Genomic DNA, 26,032 nt, shown 5'->3' with positions numbered 1-26,032 from the left:
ACTTTTTCTTTGATGCCCAATCCTAAATGTACTTGGCAAAGTATCTTCCTTCCTTACCTTGGCTGACATTACATTTTATTATATAGAGATACACGTCACTTTAATTCATCACCATAATCTTTTTGATGTCAGAGGGTGGAATGAAAAGAAGTTTCACCCTTTATTCCATAAAAACATAAGAAGAGCCCTGCTAGATTAGATCAGTAAACCACCTAATCCAGGATACAGTTTCATACCCTCTAAACTGTGGAGTCTTATGAGCAAAAATTCTACTTTATGAGCTACTGGCATTAAAGTTGTGAGCTAGTGCAAAAATTAGATTCCTCTGAGGTCATTTTTCCTGAGCAAAGACAAAAATGTGTGAGCTGGAAGCTAAAAAACTGAGCTAGCTCACACTAGCTCATCCAACCAACCATCTTGGTGTGTCAACAAACAAGGCACAGAGGCCAAGGCCTTCCATGGTGCTGCCTTCTAGCACTGGGTTTCATTCATCACCATGATGAATGAAAACAGAAATCCTCTCTTTTTAAAAATTTTCTTCACTAAAATGTATCATACTGTGGTAACTGGCCTCATTTTCCTGACATTGGGATTTTCACAAACTGAATAATATTGGATCGGGAATTTTTTTGATACTCTGTTTTGATGTTTTGCCTGATGGATCGTTAAACACCAAGCCACCTTTTTTGATCTTTTCAGTTTTCTGAAGGGCTGTTTGAATGCCAAATATGTCTATCTAAAAATATTAATCATGAAAATAGAAGACATAATACAGCATTTTTGCCAAAGGCTATTCTCATTTAAAACTGCTGAGGTTTTTAGTAATGGAATGAAATATCTACAACAGAAGCATCAAAGCATCTTTGTTGCTAGTAACAATAATTTCTGCTCACTTTTCTTTGGTATATAATTCCAAGCCCTGCTCATTCATCAACTCCATGTGTTTGCTTGTGAAAAGTCCATGATCCAGCCACAACTCATGTTTGGAAACCCCAGGTGCTTGCTTCTTGGCTATGCTGCACTGCAAAGGGGCAATCTGTAGGAGAAACAGAAGGAGGCAGGAAGGGTCCTTAACCCCACTTGTTCCTACTGCTTTTGCCCCAGCTAGGATTCCAAACCCACGCCTGCCATAGAAGCATGTATCAAGAAAAACAGTGGAGTGGGGAGTTGTAGTGGAAGAACAGTGGGCACAGAGGAAAGGTTAGGGCACATACTCCCCCTCCCTTAGCTACCTTCTGGCAGGCATGGGAATCCTGCATTTAGCACTGGATCTACACCTGCAGCAGAATGAAGTGCAAATGGATCCTACTGATTAGATTGCAAGTGTGATTCCCATCTTTGAACGCTCCCCCTGCATAAAACATTCTGCAAGCCACAAAAAGAAATTGCACAAGCTAAATTAGATCCTACCTGCCTAATGTTCTAATTTTTGGTGAGTCAGATTGACGTAACGGGGTAGATTGGGAGCCTTCCTCCAACGTCAGCAGCTTTTCCTCCAACGGAAGATGCTTAATTTGAAGGAAGGCTCCATACACTGGGAGAAGGTTTCAAGCTTGTGCAAAACCCAAAGGTGGGGTATAAGTATTTTAATAAACAAAACACATAAGTAAATTTTGTTCAGTGGGATGGTAGAATAGGGCTAGGGGTGCTGAACCAGGACATGTGAGACCTGAGTTCAAACCCTCATTCTGGCATGGAATACGGGGTGAACTTGGGCCAGTTACTCTCTCAGCCTATCCTAACTCAAAATGGGGCTGTTAAGGATAAAAACAGAAGATGGGAAAGAATAGGGTGGCCACTCTGGGTTGGGAAATACCTGGGGATCTGGGGATGGGGCCTGATGAGGGTGGGGTTTGGGAGGGGAGGTCCTTCAATGGGGGTATAATGGCATACAGCCCACCTTCCAAAGCAGCCATTTTCTCTGGGTGAACTGATCTCTGCTGCCTGGAGATCAGTCGTAATCCCAGAAGATTTCCAGCCACCACTTGGAGGCTTGCAAGTTGCAACCCTAGGAGAGAAGCATGCATGCTGCTCTGAGCCACTTGGAAGACGGGCAGGGGAAAATGTACTAAATAAGCAAATTATAAATTGGGGAACGTTGAAAAATGGCAACCCTCAACTGGAACACTATCATCTATTCTCATCCCTCAGAACTCTGCCATTTCATTCTGCTGTGTGAATACAGATCAGGACCTAATGTGTGTGAAGAGGTGGTGAAGGGGAGAATAGCACATCACCAATTTCTGACTAGAGAGAGCACGGCCTAGCCATGTAACTCTCTGGGTGCCCAGAGTAAATCACTTCTGTTACTCACCCCCTTATACAGGACTTAAGAAATGCCATTTTAGAAAGCACGGTAGCTGACACGCACTACTCATTTGCCATGTGCGTAAGCCGCCATGCAAACAGGCCCTCCTTTGTGGTCAGTAATGTCTGGGCCTGACAAGCAAAGCCTTAATTTGCAATGTATGAGAGAACATAGCCTCAGTACCTCAGCTAAACATCCCATCATATTCAAGAACAGATTTTAATGTAAGTCATAGTGGAGCAAACTGAGAAGAGTGGAAATACCCTCTCAGTGAAAGGAATATTAAATGTAAATATGTGTTGCATGTTCTCAGCATTGTAGAAAGACACCTCTTCCCCCTCATAGTCTAGGTAGACTCTGATTTTGTTGAGCCTCTCGGGCAAGAAAATTGGCGTCCTCTGAGGGGTGGTCACAGCCCAGTACCGGCCGCCATTTTGCTGCAAGGCCCAGATTCCCTCTTCAGGACAAAACTGGGTCAGTCCTTTCCTTCGCACTGATTCCTTGGCCACTCCAAAGGCCCAACCATCGGCAGACCCCATCTCCACCTCCCAGTAATGCCTCCCTGTCTTGAATCCTTCAGTCGCCAGAACGCGGGAGTTGGTGTCAAAGCGTTTAGAGCTGTCAGGCAAGTCTTGCTTCCGGCATCCCATCCTCACACTCTTGAGGTCTGCTGAGAGGATGAGGAGGTGGTTGGCTGTCTCAGGGTCCAGGAGCAGGTCCTCTAATAAGCAGGACAATAGTGTTTAGAACAAGGCAAACACTGTAACTAACAACAGAGGAAGGCAGCAGCAACGATGGATTATAACTCATACTGCTCATTTTGATAGATTCTGCGTCATATTGAATTCTTGGCCACATTTTCCAGCTGTCACTTTGTTTAATCTGGCTTGTCTTTGAGTAAATGAAGATCCATAGTAAATGAGACAGCATATTTCATTAGACCAGCATAGGTCAGTATAGAAGTACAGAAATGTTTAAAGTTGCTTCTGCTCAGGGACAATTCCCTATTTTCCTCTTATTGCTACAACAAAGCCATTCACACAGCAATGGAGCCTCCACATGGGATTTTATCCTCATTTATCTCCCATCCACCATTTTCCACTTCCAGCAGGCTTTTAAAAAAATTCTTTTTAAAATAATTGGTGTACGACATATTGCTAGAGCATAGGACATCATATCAACAGGGCCAGGAAGGGGTGGAAATCCATACTTTCCTATCTCTTCTACTCTCTTCAGACCCACTAAATATGATCTTTAAGGAGTAGGGTTGCCAATCCCCAGGTGGGGGCAGGGGATCCCCTGGTTTGGAGACTCTCCCCCCGCTTCAGGGTCGTCAGAAAGCAGGGGGAGGGGAGGGAACTCTATTATTCACTATGGGGATTTATTCCCATAGAAAATCATGGAGAATTGATCTGAAGATATTGGATTTATATCCCGCCCTCCACTCCGAAGAGTCTCAGAGTGGCTCACAATCTCCTTTACCTTCCTCCCCCACAACAGACACCTTGTGAGGTGGGTGGGGCTGGAAAGGGCTCTCACAACAGCTGCCCTTTCAAGGACAACCTCTGCCAGAGCTATGGCTGACCCAAGGCCATTCCAGCAGGTGCAAGTGGAGGAGTGGGGAATCAAACCCGGTTCTCCCAGATTAGAGTCTGCACACTTAACCACTATACCAAACCGGCTCTCCGGGTATCTGGGGCTCTGGGGGGGGCTGCTTTTTGGGGTAGAGGCACCAAATTTTCAGTATAGCATCTATTGCCTCTCCCCAAAATACCCACCAAGTTTCAAAAAGATTGGACCAGGGGGTCCAATTCTATGAGCCCCAAAAGAAGGTGCCCCTATCCTTCATTATTTCCTATGTAAGGAAGGAATTGAAAAGGTGTGCCGTCCCTTTAAATGTGATGGCCAGAACTCCCTTTGGAGTTCAATTATGCTTGTCACAGCCTTGATCTTGGCTCCACCCCTAATGTCTCCTGGCTCCACCCCCAAAGTCCCCAGATATTTCTTGAATTGGACTTGGCAACCCTATTAAGGAGGTTTAGAAGACTGTAAAGCAGAGCTGTGAAAACCAAGATTGTGGGTGACTGTATGATGATGTTGTGTGAAAGGTAGGTGAGATACAAATGTAAGAGACAGGCAGTTTCCAGATTGCCTTAATGTACCATTTTTATTCTCAGGTGCTGTTTAGTAGAAAAATAGGTGGTGGAGCTCATTAGCATAGCTCATTTGTATATGCCGCCCCCCACCAGCCAAAAGCAACCGATGCAAGAAAGGAGAGCCCTGGCCAAGCGAGGCCTGCTTGGACTGGCTAGAGATCCAGCCAGCCCAAGAAGGCCTCACTAACCTGGGGCGCTCCCCCCCCCCGCCACAGTCAAAAGGCCATCAAGCCATCTGCCACCCAAAATCACATAAGAAGCGGAGAAAGGGTGGTACAAGCTTCTCCAGGGGTTAATGAGGGCTGCTGGGGGGGTGGCAAAGCTCCTGGTGGCTGGCTGGCTGCCTGTTCCCCTAATCCAGGAATTGTTATGCAGCTGCACCTACTATTAAAGGACAAGATAGGTGGAGAGGAGGGGGGGCCATCAGAAAGGTTCTGGAGCTGCGCTCCTGTGAGCTCCTACTGAATTCAAGGCCTGTTTATTCCTCAATGTTACCATGTTTTTTCTTGTGTCCAGACAACTTCATTAACATCCATATACTGTCCCAGTCTTTCCTCGTCCCCCCCCCCCAGTTCTTTCCTAAACAAGTTTTTCCCATATTCACGAGATAGCTGCTTGCTGAGAATCTGAACATTTTTTTCTGTCTTGTGGATGACCACCAAAAATCACCCAGAATGGATGGGTTTGAGCAGCAAACTTTAAAAATATTACATCTGGATGCCAGCGATGAAACATTTCAGGACTGGAAGCCAGCTGTGCTGAGACAAACAGTCCCACTGGGGGAGCCCAACACCAGCAGCAAATCACTGTCCATTTATTTGCTCTGCAGCCCATTCTATTTTATGCATGCATTTGCAGCAGCAAATTTCAGGTGTTCAGTGTGGGACTATCTTGTGTCAAAAGCCCAGAGCCCTTAGCCCTCATGGAAGCATGAAATAATATTGTTTGGCCAAAGAACCATCCAGAGGGGTTGGTGTCTGTGTGCATAAGCACAGAGATTCTCTTGGGAGAGCAGCCACCACAGTGCATGAAGCTAGCTAGTGGCTCAGCGAAGTGAGAAGGAGGCTTTCATGGAGCCTCTCCCTCAAGAAAGGGCACAGACACTGGAGACTAGGGCAGACTCAGCCTTAAAGTGCTCCTCTCCACTATGCTTACTCGAGCATAAGCCCTACTGAGTTCATCAGGAGTAAGCCCACTTGAGCCCTGACCTGGACAATTTTGTCATACACAAGAGTGGGGTGTTAAAAATGATCCGCACCTAGGTTCAAATATGCTAGGTATGCTAGGTATGCTTTGTGAATGTGAACAGATGGAACCCTGATTTTGGAGGGGAGGGGAAGAGATGTAAGTGTGAACAGATCACACCAATAGCCAGGGGTGGAATTTTAGCAGGAGTTCCTTTGCATAACAGGCCATACACCCCAATGTAGTCAATTTCCAAAAACTAACAAAAAAGAGCCTTGTAAGCTCTTGGAGGCTTGGCTACATCAGGAGGGTGTGGCCTAATATGCAAAGGAGCTCCTGCTAGAATCCCACCTCTGCCAATAGCACATGCATTGGAACTTCTGCCTCCATGACACCCATGAAAACCTGAAAGGCAGCTGCAGTCTGGTAAACACCATAGAAACATAAATCTTTTCTGCCTGGGAAGTACTATGAAATTCAAAAGCTTGTATTCTCCTACACTAACCTAATTTGCCTAAATAAAAGCTACTTTTTCTCTTTCTTTTCCATTGGGACTAGCAAGGCGATCATTACTTGGGTCAGTGAACTTATTGAAAAACAAAGTGCTGAAATACAGTATGTAAGAAATATTAATTAATGTTAGCTTTGTAAAAGGCTTTTTTTTAAAAAAAAATAACCTTAAGAAAAACACCTTCTGGGAATGCTGAATCCTAACAAATTCAGGATTTGTGCTAAATGTCCATGATCACTCTTCTTGAGAAAGCATATTTAGTTTGAAGCAATTACCTTTCTCACCTTTCCCCAGTTCATCTCGCAGATTGTCTGAAATAAATTAAGCTCAGTCAATGGAAGTCTGGTTTAAAAGGCACTTGAGAATGATTTAGCTCAAATTTTGTACATTATAGACAACATTTCATTCTCACAGGTCAGACTATAGAATTATTTCCAGAAATTATGTTTTGCCTTATCTTTCCAAGACTCCTGAAACCCATGTCAGGAGAGTAATAAAAGGGAGACTAAAATGGTGGGAGATACTGCCATTCAGGGCAGGGTTTTTGGGTAGAAAAAGCCCAGCAGGAACCTATTTGTATATAAGGCCACGCACACCCCCTAATGTCTCCATTGTTTCACACAGGGCTTTTTTGTAGAAAAAGGTCAGCATGGACTTATTTGCATATTGGGCCACACACCCTGACACTAAGCCAGTCGGAATTGCATTCCTGTGGGTTCCTGCTCAAAAAAAAGCCCCACTGCCTTCCCATTAGATAGTTATTTTGATTATTTTAAGCTGAGGAAGACTCATGGCTCAGTGGCAGAGCACCTCCTTTGCAAGCAGAAGGCCTTAGGTTCAATCCCCAAATCTCCAGTTAAAAGGATCGGACGATAGGTACAGTGATGACCTCTTCCCCACATCCTGGACAGCCACAGCCAGTCAGAGTAGACAAAACTGACCTTGATAGATCAAGGATCTGACTTAGTACAAGGCAGTTTTATGCTTTCATATTTTACCAATATATTTTATTAACTCCTGTAAACCTAGGGCTGCCAAGCCCCCGGGCCAGACAGGGGTTCTCACACCCTGGAGGTTCCCAACCCACCAGCCCACATTGGGCCAGTGAGGGGACCCTCCCCCAATGTCACTGGTGTGATGATGTCACCTGCAAGTGACATCATTGTGCCAGTGATGTCACGCGCTGGCTGCTCTAGGCTCTAGCAATTTGGGAGGGAAAACTCTATGGTACAATAGTCCCCCACAGGAGGCCATGGGGGACTTGGCAACCCTATGTAAACCATCTTGAACATTGGGGGAGGCAACACATATACATTTTATTTTTATTTTATTTAGACTGAGAATGTATTTATTTTAATTTCTTTCCTGCTTTATCCAAAAACATTGCCAATAAGGATCACAATATATCTTTAGTGGTTTTAATATTCCTAAAAGGAATAATATACAATAGAGTAAGGTATGATTATTCCCAGCATCAAATGCCAATCCAGTATTTGAACCTGAGTCTCCTATTCCAATACATCATTCTGTCCACTCCAACAGAAACAGCCCTTCTCTTTTTATCTTTTCATCTTAAGAATCTATTGGTTTTAGCAGGATCGCAGGCTATTTCACATCAAACACAGTGCACAAGTGACTGATCAAGGAGCTATATTATGAAGAAAGAACATTTAAATCTTCCAAAGCCAAAATCTTCAGATGACCAAACTCAAATGAGATTCTTGCCACAGAAACATAGGCTAGAATGAGGACTTAATAAAAAAAATCAGTATTATTTTTGAGATGAAAGGCAATCCATTGCACAGTCTTCAGAAGCAACCATTGTGGAGGGTGAGTGCACATGGCCCAGTGGGACCCCCCCGCCCTCTCTCTGCCAGCATCAGAGTTTCCGTGCCACAAATCAACATGGGGGTAGGGCAGGATATAAACCTAATAAAATAAAAATATAATAAATAAATACAAATGGTTTACTCTAAAGCCTGAAAATGCCATTAAATGTAAAGAGAGAGGTGCTGCTTTCCTTTACCTTTGAATTTCTTCAGCACTCCTTTGAGGACCACAGTCTTCAGAGAGAAATTGGAGATGTGGCCTTTCATGTCAGAAGAAACAGGGATGGGCAGCTGACACTTCAGATCATCACTTCTAACAAGGTTTTTTAAAGAAAAAAAACAGAAAGATTACCAAATTGCAATATTAGGGATACAGCAAACTCTTATACTTCACCTCAGAGAGTTTTCAAGCAGGAAGCTTAAATGATACATGTGAGCATTTCTCTGAGCAACTGTTAATATGGAAGAAAAGTAGCAGAGGGGAGATGTTTGTAATGCTGATGACTATTAAATTTTTATTGTGATGCAAAACAAAAAGTGCTTTCAGCCTCCTGTTTGAAAGTATTCCAGTCAAAACAAAGAGTGTTTGAATATCCTAGCAGATGTTTTGTAGATGGAAATATAGATTTATACATACCAATAGGATACTAAAGGGGGAAATGTAAGGCATGACTGAAATACAAAAAGGTACTATCTGCACTATTTGTATGCAAAGCTCAAATGTGTGTGTGGTACAGTGAAAACTGGGTACAAATTCCACTTGACCTAAAACTTACTGGGCAAGCTTGGAGCAGTCACATTCTCTCAGTGTAATCTACCTCAACAGGTTGCTGTGAAGATATTATTGGAGGAGGAGAGAACTATGTGCACCACCTTGGAGGATGGGTGGAATGGAAAAGTGCTAAGTAAATAAATAAATAGCACAATTAACCTCTTTTGTAAGTGGCAGACCCTGGCTTATTTGAAACTGCTGAGGAAAATAGGCTTGGTGTCATCTGAAGAAGTGAGCTCCGACTCCTGGAAGCTCATGCTGGAATAAATGTAGTTAGTTTTAAAGTGCCAGTGGACTTCTGTTCTCTTTTGCCTCAGTAGACTACCACAGCTACCTTTTTGGAAGTGTCACCCAGAAGCCTAAGCAAAGATCTTCAGCCAAGCTGAATTTGATACCACAGAAACAAAGTAAAATTCTCCCTCCCCAGCTCACCCTCACCACCAGGAGCAGGTAATCAAACTGCCAGGGAGGAAAGGGATAGTATTCACACTTGCTGAAGAAGGAGCATGGGATTTGCGCTGACCTAAGGGAGATGAACTACTGTCTGTAACATTCCTCAGTGACTGTATTTCTCTGAATGGCTGCCACTGACCTTTTCAGCTTGTTCATGAGCAAAGAACTAGAGAAGGTGAAAGCTCAGCTCCGTACCTGACAAGGGCACTTGTCACATCCTAAAGAGAAAGAGAGAGAAAAAGAAAGAGAAAGAAAGAGAGAAAGAGAGAAAGAGAAAGAGAAAGAGAGAGAGAAAGAAAGAGAGAGAAAGAGAGAGAGAAAGAGAGAGAGAGAGAAAGAAAGAGAAAGAAAGAGAGAGAGAGAGAGAGAGAGAGAGAGAGAGAGAGAAAGAAAGAAAGAAAGAAAGAAAGAAAGAAAGAAAGAAAGAAAGAAAGAAAGAAAGAAAGAAAGAAAGAAAGAAAGAAAGAAAGAAAGAAAGAAAGAAACGTCTTAATTATATGTTCCACATTGGAAATGCCAAGTGTAATAAGGGTTTCCAACCTCAAAGTGGGACCTGGAGATCTCCCAGAATCACAACTGATTTCCAAGTGGCAGAGACTGATTTCCCTGGAGAAAATGGGTGCTTAGAGGGTGGACTCAATGGCATTGCATGGCACATGGCTGCTGCAAGTGACACCTTTGGTTGCCTGTGAGAATCCAACAACAGCCAATGCTTGATCAGCCTGAAAGAGACCAAACTCATTTTTTCTAGCATACTGCTGCAAACCAGAAACCAATTTGTGCTGATTTCTTAAGGGGCCCTATAATACTGAAAATTGGCCATAAAAAGATAGCCACAGTGTAACTTGGCTATAAAAGATAGCCACAGGGGGGACAAATCCAGGGTGGAGCTGTTGTACTTGGAAGGGACCTCCCAACACATAGAGCCATTTTGGCACTTGAAAAGATGCAGGGAGGTGGAACAAGAGCACTTTAGCCTACTGCGCTGCAGGCCTGCAGTCACTAACCTCCAGGAGGGACCTGGATTACTCCTGGAATTACAACAGATTTCCAGACTACAGAGATCAGTTACCCTGGATAAGATGGTAGCTTCAAAGGACAAACCCTATTTATTTAGGGGAGAAAATGCTGCCTCTCCAGGAATCTGTCCTCTGATGTACCACAGATAATAGGTAAAACCCTTTCCCAAATTCTACCCTCTGCAGGCATCACCCCCAAATCTCCAGGAATTTTTCAGGCTGGAGTTGGCAAACCTATGCAGGCCTTTATGGCATTTTAAAATCCCTTTAAAATGACAGTGTGTCTACAGGTTGGACAGATCCATGGATGCTGTCACGTCTGGCCCACAGCCTAGAGTTCTCAAGTGCAGACATCTCTAGAAAGGAATGTTGCATCCTTTAAATAGGGCTAAGAAACCAGAGACTCCATGCTATGGAAACATCAGGTGCAACTTGAGAGCAGTAATGGGTAAAAAAAAATCACATTCAAAAACTGACACCAAAGAACACAGCCTTTTCTGCAGAGAAACCTGCAGGTAACTGGGGGAAGTAGTATTTTATTGGAGCACACCACATTAATAAATAGCACTTTTTTCTGTAGACAACTCATTGGAAATTGTTTTCTATAGACAACTCCCTGGAAACTGCCTCAGTCATATTTGAGGTGGCTGTTTAATTAACTCCATTGCCAGTTCTAGTAGTCAGTGGTGGAGACTGCCAACTTTTTAATCAGCCAGTGCTCCTGTGCCTTTAATAGTGGATTGATCTGCAGACATTAGCAGGTAATACCTTGGAAAATTCTACAGCTCAAGATTCTGTTGGTGGCAGAGAAGCATGATAGGTTGTCTTCTGGTCAGTTGGCTAGTTTAGATGAGCAAATCGATATATGCTTACATTCAAATTAATCAGACAATGCAAATCCCTTTCCAAGACACCCTGCAAACTTTAGTGAATAATATGTCATACTAAGCTAAATGCTGTTTCTCAACTACTGCAATACATTCTTGGCATTTCTTCCTAACAAATTTGAGCCCTCTGAGCTACTGCAATTTGTGAAGGAGCCAGCACATTCTTCTACAAATAAATGTTCATAGGGTTGCCAACAGGCCCGGGGAAAATGTCAGGTTCTTTTAAAAGAATGGTTTAATGGGATGTTATTTACCCATTGATGTAATTTACTATGGAAACCTGCCTGTTTCCACACATTAAGCCTCTATTACAGTGGCAGGACATTTGTTTTCTGGGCATTTGGCAGCCCTGATCACCTTGAGACATCCAAGTGAAAGAAGACAGAATAAGGAAATACTTCTCTCTCAAGTTGGAAAGCCACTGCCCACTGGGAGAAGGCAACCCCATATATTCATACAGAAATAATATAATTTGCAAACATCTTAAAAGTTAAGCATTGTATAAAATACACAAACACATGCAAAGGTTCTGCCCAATCAGTATACTGTCCAACTTAAAGCTAAGAACACATTACTATTTTTTTAAAAGCTTGAACTAAATCAAGGGTTGAGTCTAGAGGCACCTTTAAGACCAACAAATTGCCCTGACCTGGACAGCCCAGAAAAGCAGGGCTGACTCTGGCAACAAGTACTCAGATGGGAGACCTCCAAGGAATACCAGGGCTGGGATGCAGAGGCAGGCAAGCAAGCCACCTCTCTGAAATGTCCAAGCCCCAGTAGGGGCACCAGAAGTCAACCATGACTTCCAGGCATACACGCACACAAATACCAACAAGACCAACAAATTAAACTTTTGGGGGCTTAAAAGTGCCATTGGACTCAGACTTGGTTCTATTGCTTCACACCAACATGGCTACCCAGCTGATTGGAACTAAATCAATTTACTGAATCCTATGTGATGCCTAGCCCTTTTCTTAAGTAACAGTGAATGCAGATATGTCTATTTGTAAGAGAAGCCCAGAGATATAAAGTTCCCAGAATTGAAACCACTGCCCGGGGAGGGACTTTCATCCTTCTTTTCCCTAAGGAAAAAAAACCAGGACGTTTGGGGGAAATTGAAATATATGCAATGCTTACTGTCCTATCAAACCTATTGCTTTAACAACATAAAATGTATTATTTATAAGAATTTACTTAGCATATAAAATTGCAAATTTGGCATATTCATGGAATTTAAAAGTTATAAATGCCTTAGTTTTGTACAAGCAAAACTGCAAATATACTCAACACTCAGGTTTTTTTCTGGGGGGAACATGCTGGAACAGACTTCTGGAACCTCTTTGTGAAAACAAAATTCTCAAAAAAAAGTCTAAACGTTCATGAGGAGCACTGGGGGGCATGACAGACTTTGATCCAACAAAGTATGTTAGAACACAGTTGCTTCAAGGCCATCATTCAGCATTAGGCACCAAAAACAAGACCCAAAAAAGAACTGAGAAAGTTGGTGACATGTCCAAAGTTTGAAAATTGGTTTAAAGTAGAAGTCCATAACTCATGAAAATAAGATTATTTCAAAGAATCCCATGTGCTTCTCTTTCATTTCCTCTTGTGAAGATCAATTCAGGTGGGTAGCCGTGTTGTTTTGAAACTTTGTTCTCATGAAGATCAGGTATCCTTCTAGATGCAGAAATGCAACTTGGATTTAAGAGCTGTATATGGCTACAGCATGCCCATTTTGTCTTTAAATGCATTTAAGTCATTCTAAAAGAGAACATATTTCACAGGAGTTTTTCTCAATACTTCCCTGAATTTCCAATTTTTCCATCAGACAAACTGAGGCAAAAGCCTTGGGGAAAACAATAGGGTTTCTCCCCCCGCCCCTTTGAATTTTCCAATTTTTTCTGAGGCCACATTTCTACACATCTCTGCTCTACAAATGAAACTGGGGACTAGTACCTGGATAAATTTAGTTAGATCACACATTCAGCTCTACAAATGCTGAATGTAACATGAGGATTACTCAACACACATATAATGAAAAATCAAGTGTATCTGTACATTGATTTTATGAGCATTCATTGTAACTTGTGAAAGGGCTCACTGATCAAAAGCTACCTTGCAAAATACACTGCATCTCTTCCTTTCCAGTCCTTCAGAACTTAAAGTAAGGTTGCTAGTTATCTAGAGAAAAAATATATCCCTTTCATAGAAGCTTAATTGGGATGTGATTTACCCCCATGCCATGAAAAGCTTCAGCTGCCTTTTTCCAGACACTAAGCCTCTGTTAAAGGGACAACACATTTTTCTTCAGGCCTGTTGGCAACACTGACTTAAAAACAAAACAAAATGAATTTTGTTTTCCTTTGGGCCTAGCACAGATCTAGCAGGGGCTTCTAAATAAAAGAGGAGCATTTGTTCAAGAAAATGTGACCAGTGATGCTCAGAAATCATGCACACAACTATGTACATCATGCAGTTAATCTGGGAATGTGACCACAGTGGATGACACAACAGTTCCCATGGCATCACAGTTCTGGGATTTATGCACAATGAAGGTCCTACCTTAAGAAATTCAAGCACTGGCTCTTGGATCTTCTCCTCCAAGTCAGAAATGAGTTTGTTGAGGAGCGAGATCTCCTTGGAGAGCTCTGTGATGTTCTCGTTCTGCTTCTTGGTGATGCCCTTCTCCATCTTGTCCAGCTGTCCCAGGAGAAGCTGTTCCTGCTCATACAGGAACTGACGCAGCCCCTCAAATTCAGAGATCACTTTCTGCCTCTCCATCTCTATTGTTTTCTTCAAAAGAAACCGACAGTTAGTCCTTTGAGTGTTGTAGCTGATCACTGTATGCAATTTTATTTTATATATTTACACACACACAAAATTAAAGACTGCAACCAAGAGGGATGGCTATCATCCCAAAACTGATGTAGAAACAGAAGTTTGTCCTCTTGATGTCAGGCTACAGTGTGAGAAAAAGACCCCTAATTTCAGAACATCGTAGTCACCCGTTTGGTTGCCAGGGTGCCTGGAGACTCAACTCACACATATCTGCCAGGAGAACGTGGGTTTTGTCTACCAGACCGTAAGGGACTTATGTGAGCACTAACAGCCACAACGTTGCAGCAACACTCCATGTCTCTGGAAGAGTGCTAACCAGGAGAACAGATGGGTTTCCAGTTGCTCCGTGGGATCACAATCTCGGCCGTTGCGCCACCAGGAACTATCCAGGCAAGGGGTTTCCAGCCCTGACCATAGAATCCATATGGGAAGGCGAACATCACCAGCAGTTATCTTCCTGCAGTGCCAGACTCCATTACAGCGAAGTGGGAGGCTCATGTACTCAACAGATGTCACCTATGCATAAGGCAATCAAGCTTATCTTAGGCGTGGATCCTGTCAGACTCTGTAAGCCTTTGTCCAATGGAACCCAAGACAAAGGATGGTGCCAGTAGAGGTATGAAAAAGAGGAAGAACATCTTCACCCAGAGCCAAGTTTCTTTGTATAGATCGAGTATTACCTTAGGTAGCAATTTGGCCATCTATTGTCACCTTTTAGATAAGTTTTGATAGCTTTAATCACCTCCATCCCAATAATTTCACCCATTCTTTCCCTTAATGGTCATCCTAGAGCCTCACCCTTTGGCCCATTGTTACCTGGAAGTCCAATCAGGTAACCAGGGCCAAGTCTGCTCATTGGCCAGGTTTGGGCATCCAACCAAGTGCCCCCAATTAACTGGCTATTGGCTACCGCACAAGTCCAGCCCTTATGGTCATTGTGGAGCCTTCCCTTTTTCTGAGGTCATGTACCAGCTGACCACCTGTCATCTGCCCCTGTACCTCCCATCTCCTAAGGGCTCAAGGTAGTCCTTATAACCTATGACCCAGCTCCCCACAGGTGTGCATCTAGCAGTACCCCATTCCTGCTGTTTAGAGACATCCCCGATTCCTGATCAGTTGAGGGTCCCTTCCCCCTTGTCCGTCGCCATTGGAGCCTTCCTTGAAGACTACGATCGGTAATTATCACCCTATTTGTCCATCCTTATGTTACCTCTATGCATTTCTTTCTAATTTTTATTAGGACTGTATGTGTGTTGTATGTATTCATTACCTTGTATGTGTGTTCTTTATTTTTCTGTAATAAATTCATGATTTTTACTTAATTAGTGTCCTTGGTAAATTTAGCAATAATTTCTGAAAGTGGAATCCTATATACATAGATTCTAGATCCTTTTTAAGCCAAAGGTGCCCACCTGTCAATTCCCCAACCTCTTTTGAGGGCATTTTGGCTTACAACAGGAAAAGCATCAGAGGAACCCAGTTGGATGCACTGCATCTTTACATTCAGACATTGGGTGCAAAAGGCAGATGCCATTTTCTTCACAGTGCCACTAGGTGTGAAATGCACAGGATTGCCAGCTGCCTACAGGAAACCAATGTCCTGTTCCTTTAATAGAGACTTAATTCACCAAGGGGTGATATTTTCCTCTATAAAACTTAAGCTGCCCACTTCTACATATATTTTTTTCTCCAGGTCTTTTGGCAGCCCTAATTCTGATCCATCATGTCAAAGCAGCTATCAAACCATACATCATATTTTTTAGTATAATTTTCATCCCACTCTTCCACGAAAGACCTCAGAGTACCAAAGGCTACCAATGGGTTGCATTTGAGTTGATGAACCACAAGTGACCTTGGTGAGAGTTGGCTTGCTCCTCAGCACCATAATTGCATATGTATACACATTACAGAGATCACTGTTTTTTTTAAAGGCCTCCTGTATCTTGCCACCTTTTTTCACTTGTAGGACTCCTGTACTTTCATCTACCACATGATACCTGGAAGATTTAACACAGGATGCTTTTCTGGAGACATGGTGCTGGAGAAAAGCATTACCCACTGGATATAATTTAACAAGTAGCATCAGACAGCAACCCTGAGCAGGTCTACTCTGAATCCTACCACTGTTTATCCAATGGGGCTTACTCACAGGAAAGCATCCTTAGGATTGCACTGTAAAAAACTGAAGCTGAAAATCAAGACAAAACACAGCTATTGAGGACAGGAGGAGAACATGGAGCCAATGAACAAGAAAGCAGCAAATTCAGTGGGGGGCGTTATTCTTTGCTTTTAATATTCCACATTTTCCAACTTACTAGTTTTTGTCATTCTCACTTTTGGAGTTTGTCCTCTACTTCTTTTAGAATGATGTTCACAAAAACAATTTTTTTCTGTTATGATATGAGTCAACATCAGTAAGAATAACATTTGGTTAATCTTTAAAGTAGCACAGGACTCCTGCTTTAAAAAACCTAGGCGACAGATGGCAGCAGAGTATAAGAAATCTAGGGAGCTACAAGAAAATCAATTTCCCTCGATTCCCCTTCCTGCTGCAGCCCCTCACCCCATGCATGCCATTCCTCAGGGCCCCCTAACCCCCAGAAATAGCATTTTATAGAAATCAAGTGGGCTGCAGTGGGAGGGGAGTGGCATTCTCCCATTAAGATTTAGTTTGGTTTAGATCTGACTCAAGTGCGTTACAAACAGCTAAAGGGCTGAGAAGGGTTAACTCTTCACAGAAACAGAAAGCCTTGAACGACAGGCTGCTCAAAGCAATCTAATTGGTTAGCATCAGTGCTCCCTCTAAGCTGAGTTAGTGTGAGCTAGCTCACAGGTTTTTAGCCTTCAGCTCACACATTTTTGTCTTAGCTCAGGAAGGATGACCTCAGAGCACAATAATTTATGCAGTAGCTCACTAATACCAGCAACTCACAAAGTAGAATTTCTGCTCACAAGACTCTGCAGCTTAGAGGGAACATTGGTTAGCATCCATTGAGCAGAGAAAGACTTGAGAGCTGCATGCTGATGAGAGAATCAGTCAGATTTCTACATTGACTGAGTTGAGTCTGATTTCAGCTTTAGCTGAGAGCAGTTTTATGCAGACAGGAGTATTAAGGGAAAGTCAGCAAGAAAGTTTGGGAAGTTAGGTGAAGACCCCCATTAGTGCTAAAGAAAGGGAATACATCTTCTAGTAAGAGAAGAATTTCCCTACCCAATCAAACAGGGAGTTAGCTCTGAACAATAGAGAGATCCCTGGTTTGGTGTGGTTAGAAACTGCCTGTAGAAACCTTAAGAGTCTGTAAAAACTCAATATGAGTACTGTTTCAAGAGAAGAGGTTTGGGTACTGGACAGAGTGTACCAGCCTTCTGGAAACAAAAAAACAGAGTATTCAAAGAAAGTATACTGAAGTTTTTGGAAAACTCTGGAATGAAAGGACTTTAGGAAAGTCCTTCAGCTTAAGCTTTTAAAAAGTGCAGTCCATCACAGTGCTATGAAAGGAAGAAGACCAGATCCAGGTCAGTATTTTTCCTGGTCATTTGCAACTCTGCCCAACACTCTGTAGAAGAGGCCAGCCATTATCCACATCTGGCAACAACCCTGGGGCTGCATTCAGGCAGCTCAGTTTATACCAGTTTGATTGATCTCCAGTTTCTTGTGACTCTGGATACAGCCTGTCTATACTTGCATACAGGGTTCTCTTTTTTTTAACAGGAACGTACAGGAATGCAGTTCCAACTGGTTTGGCATCAGTGGGCATGGCCAAATATACATATGAGTTCCTGCTGGGCTTTTTCTTTTAAAAGCCCTGTGTGAAACAATGGTGACATCAGGGAGTGTGGCCTAATATGCAAATGACTTCCTGCTGGGCTTTTTCTACAAAAAAAGCTCTGCTCTCATATAATTTGTGTATAACAGGCACCCACCAAAAGATCTTGGCTTTTTTGGTCATCTTGTGTTTTGAATTCCAGAAGCTCTTGTCTCTCCTTTTTCAAAAAATCCAAGCGGGTCTGTATTTGTTCCTAAGATCAAAAATAAAATTATAAATATACTTATTTATGTTTATAGTCTGCCTTTCTAGAAAATGATAAACACACATACTAATACAAGGGATTTCCCCCCCTTCCACTGCTGACTCTGCCTTCACTTACCATCTTTCTTCATCCCCTAACCTTCCTATCGCCACCACCACCACTACCATCTCTACATCTACTGCCTCTCCCCCCTCACACACTCTTTTGCTAGTTTTTTTTTTCTTTCCCACACTGCAGGCATCATTCACTGGCACTGATAGACAACCTCAAAAGTGGCAGCTGAGGTAACAAAGCATTGCTAGATCTCCCATTTTCCCTTTAAACTGATTTAGTTTGAACATTTTAAAACCTCCCTTGCCAGTCTTTAACTTTTCAGATTTTTCTGCAAACCTGCCATAGAGAAGTCCCCCTAATGTGAATATGGCCCCATTCTGCAGATTTTTGTTTTGATCTGCACTCTGGATCATGCTCACCCTTTAGAATTAGATAGCTATATACTGTAGTTAATCTTGCCTGGTTTCCAGGCACTTGATGCCTGTGTAGGAAAAATCTTGGGTTGTCCCTCGCCCAGGGATCATAGATGGGGGGGACCAAGTTCAGAAGGCTTGGTGGGACAGTAATGGAAAAGTTTTATCAACAGGAGCTCTGCCAGAACATGAAACAAGAGCCAGCCTGTACAGGACACTTAGAATTGCACTCTGAGGAAAGGGTAACTTGGGTGTTTAAGGATTACTGTATATATACCTGTGTACACTGAATATTATTATTGATTGCATATCTAGCACACCTATCTTGATTGGCTGCATTTCTAACACACCTGTCTTCCATCACAGAACACAGAGAGGCATAGACGGGGTTCCCAGGAGATTAGCCAGGCTCTCTAACTGTAACCCGGGATGGATGGACATTGTCACTAAAGTTTCTACCGTGTCTATAAGTGCTACAAATGTGATGTTTGAGTTTTGTTTCTCTGCAGATCCATGCAGAGAAACACGGATTTGCTATAAAGTTTGTGGTCAGGACAAATAAAACTACTTTCTTATACCTGCACCTTAAAAATATCTAAAGAAGAGAAAGTGAGAAAAAGGATGCAGCTGCTGGTCGTGCCTCTTGCTCTGTTGCTCTACCTGACTCTGCTGGCTTGCATGAGGATGGCTTGTTATCTACAGTGTTTAAATTCTAATATTAGAGGTTGTCAAGGCACCAATCTGCTGGGGATGATCTTCTCTGCCTTGGAAGACCTTTCACATAATCTCACATAAGTGGCTATGTCAACAACATGGAGGAAAAAATGTCTTGGCCATTAATGATAGATCAAGATGGGTAGCTGTGTTAGTCTGTCTGTAGCACAAGAATCCAGTTGCTCTGTAAAGACTTAACAAAAATTTGTGGTAGGGTAGGAGCTTTTGTGAGTCACCACTCACTTCTTCAGATAGAGCTGTACCTGAAGAAGTGAGCAGTGACTCACAAAGGTTCCTACTTGAAAAATAATGATTCAGACACTACAATCACTCCTGCATAGCTCTTTTATTAGCAAAAACTCAACTGAAAACACACAGAGATAGCCACAACTATATACACAGAAACTCCACCCAAAACACACCTCCAGCAATAAACAACCCAACAGAAAAACAGGCACTCAAAACCCTCATTTGCATGGGCATCATTCAAATGAATACTACCTGGGCTTTTTTTGTAGCCGAAACTCCTTTGCATATTACACCACATGCCCCTGATGTAGCCAATCCTCCCGAAGGCTCTGTATGCTCTTGGAGGATTGGCTACATCAGGAGGGTATGGCATAATATGCAAAGGAATTCCTGCTATTAAAAAGCCCTGGATATTACCTAATTGGCTGGCTCCCCAAGGCTGGCCACTTTGAGTATAGCTGCAAGGAGCCTCTCAAATAATGGGTGTCATTCAAATAGATATTACCTGATTGGCTGGCTCAACAAGGGTGGGCAATCTAAATGCAGCTGCAAGGAGCTGCTCCAACAAAGGGTCTTTATTTGAAGCTCCCAGTACCTACATACCCTATCACAAATTTTGTTACTGAATTCTTACGCTTTTCTATTGCCCCTTAAATATAGGTTTCATGTACGGAAATAGGCTGTTGAAACTATTCTTGGAAACAGGTTAATAACATCACCCAGTAAACAACATTAGGCCTCTGCTAAAAGGGCAGGATATACATACATACATTTAATTAGTTAGTTAGCTATTTTGCAGATCTGTGGCAAGCCTAATTGATAAGTGAGAAGAATACCTCAGACATTAATTCTTCAACATTTTTTACATGCCAAGACTGAACGCAACTATTTCTGAGGTAAAACCTTTGGTAGGGTTGCTAGCTCCAGGCTGGGAAACACCTGGAGATTTTGGAGGTGGAGGGTGAGGTGTGGGGAAGGAAGGAATTTCAATGGGTTATGGTGCCATAGAGTTCACCTTCCAAAACATCCATTTTCTTCAGGGGAACTGATCTGTGTCTCCTGGAGATCAACTGTAATCCCAGGAGGTCTCTAGCCACTGCCTTGGCTCAGACAGAGTCTTGCTTGCTTTTTACAGTAATAACTTGTACCATTTAAAATATTACTTTTTATCACCCTTCCACTGGCATGTTGTGTGAGGAACAGACGGTGCAGTGTGCATTTGTGATTCTGAGGCTGGGATCACACACACACGATAATGCACTTTCAATCCACTTTCAGTGCACTTTCCAACTGGGTTTTGCCAGTTCACACAGTATAAGCGCATTGTAAGTGGACTGAAAGTGCATTATTGTGCGTGTGTGATCACAACCTGAATTTGAGTTCACATAGCTAGTAATAGTTGGCACATAGCTTGTCGTGCTATTCTTATTCATTCCCAGACTACCTCCAATTATGCAGCTGGGCAAAAGAACAGCAAGGCTGTCCTTGATTGTTTTTTTATTGACATCAAGGATGCCAGATGAGGTCAGTTTCAGACATTCTCATTATTCAGTAATTGCTGCAATTGACCTGTATCTTGTACTGTGTGAGAACTCCCATAAAGAACAGAGCCAAGGAAGAGGGATTATCCAGGATGAGTTAGCTTGAGGACCAAACTCCATGGGAAATCTGAGTCTGGATTGCCAAACATTTTGGTATTTACTGTAGCATAGTTCTACATTTGATAAAAGAAGCAGTGCTAGGGGAAGGGTATTTCCCTCCACAAGGCAAGCAGCTACTTGGGAAAGGGTTACTGTATACTGTGGGGCAACAGAACAGGGGAAAAGATTAAGTGACTATTCCACCCAGCATTGCCAGCTCCAGGTGAGAAATTTCTGGAGATTTGGGGGTGGAGCCTGGGAAGGGTGGTGGTTGAGGAGGGGAGGATCTTCAGTGAGGTATAATGCCAGTCCACCCACAAAAGCAACCATTTTCTCCAGGGGAACAGGAGGCATCAGTAGTCTGGACATCAGTTGTGGTTCCACGAGACCTCCGTGAGACACCTGGAAGTTGACAACCCAACTGCCCTGATCAAAGATGGAAGCCCTCCTTCACTAAGCAAAGCAAAAAGAACAAACTGCAGATCTTCCACATAATTTATGGTTTAGTAGGTGCTTGCCCAGGAGACTATCTTTACCTTTTTACCAGGTCACCATCAGCAGTGGACTAGCACCCTGGCTGCTGTGTGGACCAACTGCACCCTTTCCCCAAACTCCTATAGACACTGGCCCTCTGCTTTTGAGCTCTGTTACCTTCATCAGCTGTAGATTCTATTTTAAGTAACTAACAAGACTGATGATATGAACAGAAAGCTTGGTGGGCTGCTCTCCAAATACACAGGGGTCAGCCTGGGATCTTATTCCACTTTGGGGGGGCCTCCCTCCCAGAAATAGATCAGGAATCTGGTTACTAAGTTAACCTTTTGTGTGTTTCTGGGGAGGATACTGTGTTCAGTCAGCTCCAAATAAAATCCAAGCTCAAACAGAGATCAAGGCTTCTCTCATACGTATCCGTGAAAGCCAAAAACTGTACAGATACAGTTTGCCAAAGGACTCAGTTTCTGTCACTCATACCTTCAGTGCCCTTAACAGTGGCTTGATGGGCAGGCCTTTTTCTTAGAATTTGCAGTAAAAACACAGGTGGCTAGGAGACGGGTGACTAGAAAAAGTGCTGTCCTCTGTTCACTCAAATACTCATCCCTGCATACTAAAAGCCTTGCTGAGTACCCACCTCCACTTAGAGACTGGACAGGCCTGTATTTGAAGTCAACAGCATTACTAAATGCTAAAAAGTATTCATTTTTGCCATGCTGAAAGAAACAAGGGAAAACTCATCGTGTCCAGTTTTGCCTCAGAGTAGAACTATTTAGCATCCAACAGATCATCCAACCTAATCCCAGCCATGTCAATATGTTGCAGTAAAAATAAAAACAGCCCAGTGGTTTAGGTTGATGCAGGAACTCGAGTGTCAGTCTCTGAAGTGTCTTTGAACTGCACAAAATCCTATTTCGTGTGGCCCGGATGCACCATTTCAGCATTGATCCTGCAGTTCCAACTGGCTCAGGGGCTTCTAAACAATAAATTGCACGCTTGCACAGTAAATGTGCATGCACTCTTACAATGTGCCTTCTTTAAATTTGTTTCCTAGCTACTAACTTCAATCGCTTTCAAGTTTCATATCTACAGGACCCATTCTGTATCCATTTGCCAGCTAAGGAATCCCCTAGACACTGCATCAAACCTAATTGATGATTATTATGGGGAGTCTTGTAGGATTCATGCTTGGTGCATGTGAAATCCCAGCTGTTAATCTGGCGAGGTTTTGGGGGCATCCCTGTGGACTCACGTTAATGTTGCCCTCACCCAGTGTTCCCCTTGGTTGCATACTGAAGGGGACTGTAGAAACTGAATTAATGCCAGCCTCCAGGTGGGACTTGAGGATGCTCTGGAATTACAGCTCCTCTCCAGAGTACAGAGGTCAATTCCCCTGGATAAAATGGCTGCTTTGGAGGCTGGACTTTATGGCCTTGTATCCCACTGAGCTCTCTGTTCTCCCCAGGCTCCACCCCCAAATCTCCAAGAGTTTTCCAACCTGGATCTGACAACCCAACGGTCCTATCCCCCACTGGTGGCCAGGAGCGACCTGGCAACCCTAAGAAATAGATAGCCTATTTTTTTAGTGAAGTTTGTCCACAGTTACTGATTTTCTCATTAAGGAGCTCCTAACAAGTGAGGCCTGGAGATCTGCTTTTACAGCTGATCTCCAGTTGGCGGAGATCAACTCCCCTGGAGAAAATGACTGCTTTGAAGGGTGGGCTCTATGGCATTGTCCCATGCTGAGGCCCATCCCCTCCCCTCCCCAGCTCCACCCCCAAAGTCTCCAGGTATTTTCCAACACAGACCTGGCAACCCTAACAAAACCCTAGGGTTCCTCTCAGAATACAGTCTGAAAACTAACTTAGATGAATGGTGCAGGCTCTGTACCTGTTATTTAGAATGTGCCTGGGGGTGGTCTAGGTACCTTTCAAGACGGTACGTACACACACACACATATATTCACAGTATTCAAGACCACAGACGTCTCCCCAGGCCACCTGCTGAGAAAATCAGTACTACAGACAGAAAAGACAGATACCTTGTACTCCTGGGAAGCTTCTTCTACAGGCACCACAGCATGAGGCCTGTGGTCCCGAGACCGGTCACACACCACACAGATTGTCTTCTGGTCATCCTTGCAGTAGAGTTTCAGAGCCTCCTTGTGCTTCTCACACATCCCATCCTCTTCAAGGCCCTTCACACCACGCAAGATGAACTGGCTGATGATCTCAGCCATGTTGGCCAGCTGTCGGTTGGGTCTGAAGTTCCTGTATTGGGTAATCTCCCTGCACTGGGGACAAGGGAAATCTCTGTCCTGGCTCTTCCAGCTCTTAGTGATGCAGGCCCGGCAGAAGTTGTGCCCACACTCGATGGAGACGGGGTCTTTGAAATACTCCAGGCAGACGGAGCAAGTGGCTTCATCTTGAAGGTTCCCTGGGAGGAACACAGCCGCCATGACTCCTTCCTGGCAAGCAGAGCCGTCTTCTTCTCCTTCTCCTCCTTTGACTGCATATAGGGAACGAATGCTTGGCACGAAACACAAGGCAGGTGCTTCCATGCCAGAAACCAGCTGGTGCTGCGAGGTCATCTCAGGAGTTTCTGGTTTCCTGAACTGGCAACAAGTCAATCACTGAATTGGATGGGAACTGTTTAGAGCACTTTAGCTAAAGGAGAAAGTCTAAACAGCAGGCCTTGTTCAGGCTGGAGAGGTATGAACAGAAGTTTCCAGAGCTTGCTGTGTAAGTCAAGGTATTTCATCATTCTCAGCAGGGCTGGTGGCAGGGATTCAGTTCTAACATTAGTGCTGGGAAAGCTCAGGCGTCCCAGAAAAGATGTTCCTTGTGACCTGGCAGCCATCCCCACAAGTCCCTGGTGGGTAGTCTGATAGTCATGAGGGAAATGTACTCTGCACATGCTCTAAAACATAGGCTAGAGAAAGTATTTAAAGAAACAAGAATGTTCTCAAAGAAATCATACAGGAACTAACTTACAAACTATACCTCTTTGAACGACGAAAGAACATTCTGAGATTACCTACAGACTGGCCATTTTGTCTGGAATTGCTAATATTTGGAGAACCAAGTTGAGACTGCTGCCAAATCATTGCAACCCTGTATTCTCATTGCTATCTTCCCATGTTACCCTCCTCCTCTGAGCTGATTTGTAGCGAAAGTTTTGGCTTTGAACACAATCATAATACTAGTTTAGCCACTAGGGGGAATAAAAACATGTTTCATGTACTTCAGAGGAAGAGTTGGTGGCATGATTTCTCCTTTCCCAGCTGTGGTGACATAATAGAATTATAGAGTTGGAAGGGAACTCCAGGGTCATCTAGTCCAACCCCCTGCACAATACAGGAAATTAAATACCTCCCCCCACCCCCACATGACCCCTGCATGCCCAGAGGATGGCTAAAAACCTCCGGGATCCCTGGCAAAACTGGCCTGGAGAAAAATTGCTTCCTGATTCCAAAGTGGTGATCAGCATTTCCCTGGGCGTTTAAGGGCCACAAGAACTACACATTGAAGCAACCTTTCCAACCCTCCCTCTCATGATCTGCCTAATTCACAGAATCAGCATTGCTGTCAGATGGCTATCTAGCCTGTTTCAAAACCTCCAAAGAGCCCACCACATCCTGAAGAAACCTGTGTCTTCCGCTGAGGAACTGTCAAGAAGTTCTTCTGAAGCTGAAGACTTTTGATTTAATTTCAACCCATTGGTTCTGGTCCGACCTTCTGGAGCAACAGAAAACAACTCTGCACACCATCTGCTATACATGACAGCCCTTCAAATAATTGAAGATGGTGATCATATCACCTCTCAGTCATCTCCTCTTCAGGCTAAACATACCCAGCTCCTTCAGGCATTTCTCATAGGACTTGGTCTCCAGACCCCTCAGCATCTTCATTGCCCTCCTCTAGACATGTTCCACCTTGTCTAGATCCTTCTTCCATTGTGGTGCCCCAAGCTGAACACAATAGTCTAGGTGAAGTCTAACCAGACCAGAGGACAGCAATACTATCACATCACATGATCTGGACACTATACTTGTTGATACTGCTCAAAAGCGCTTCCCCCAGGGTTGCCAGCTCCAGACTGGAAAATACCTGGATATTTTGGGAGTGAAGCCTGAGATAGAAGTCTGAAGAGTGGAGGAACTTCAATGGTATGTAATGCCAAAATCTACCTTCCAAAATAGCCATCTTATCCAGGTGAACTTATCTCTGTCACTGGGATATCTCCAGGCACTACCTGGAGGTTGACAATCCTATAAGATCCTCCTTTGTATATTAGGACTGATTAAAGGCAAGGTAGATAGACATCAAAGACAGGGCCTTCTTTGCAGCAGTGCCTCTCAACTGTGGAATTCTCCCAAGACTTGCCACTCTGACATTTTTAGGCATCGATATAAAGCATTTTTACTCTTAGGTTTTGGATGAGGCATGACACATCTAGTAGGATTATTTTGTGTTGCAAG

The 26,032-nt window shown here is 43.5% G+C and overlaps 1 protein-coding gene across 1 annotated transcript; it reads right to left on the bottom strand.

Moving 5' to 3' along the window:
* Window positions 1–2,508: 2,508 nt before the first annotated feature.
* On the bottom strand, window positions 2,509–24,535 carry LOC132572346 (E3 ubiquitin-protein ligase TRIM7-like). Its single transcript, XM_060239266.1, has 7 exons — window positions 23,594–24,535; window positions 17,883–17,978; window positions 13,683–13,913; window positions 9,410–9,432; window positions 8,187–8,302; window positions 6,436–6,471; window positions 2,509–3,029 (listed from the first exon to the last, which is right to left on the bottom strand). Exons 1-7 carry the CDS (start codon window positions 24,140–24,142, stop codon window positions 2,515–2,517), a joined length of 1,566 nt encoding a protein of 521 aa, XP_060095249.1. The 5' UTR covers window positions 24,143–24,535; the 3' UTR covers window positions 2,509–2,514.
* Window positions 24,536–26,032: the final 1,497 nt, after the last annotated feature.

Source organism: Heteronotia binoei, chromosome 5 (assembly GCF_032191835.1).
Source record: "Heteronotia binoei isolate CCM8104 ecotype False Entrance Well chromosome 5, APGP_CSIRO_Hbin_v1, whole genome shotgun sequence".
Lineage (NCBI taxonomy): Eukaryota > Metazoa > Chordata > Lepidosauria > Squamata > Gekkonidae > Heteronotia > Heteronotia binoei.
The sequence above is the reverse complement of the archived record's forward strand: the minus strand, read 5'-3'. Positions and strand labels throughout refer to the sequence as shown.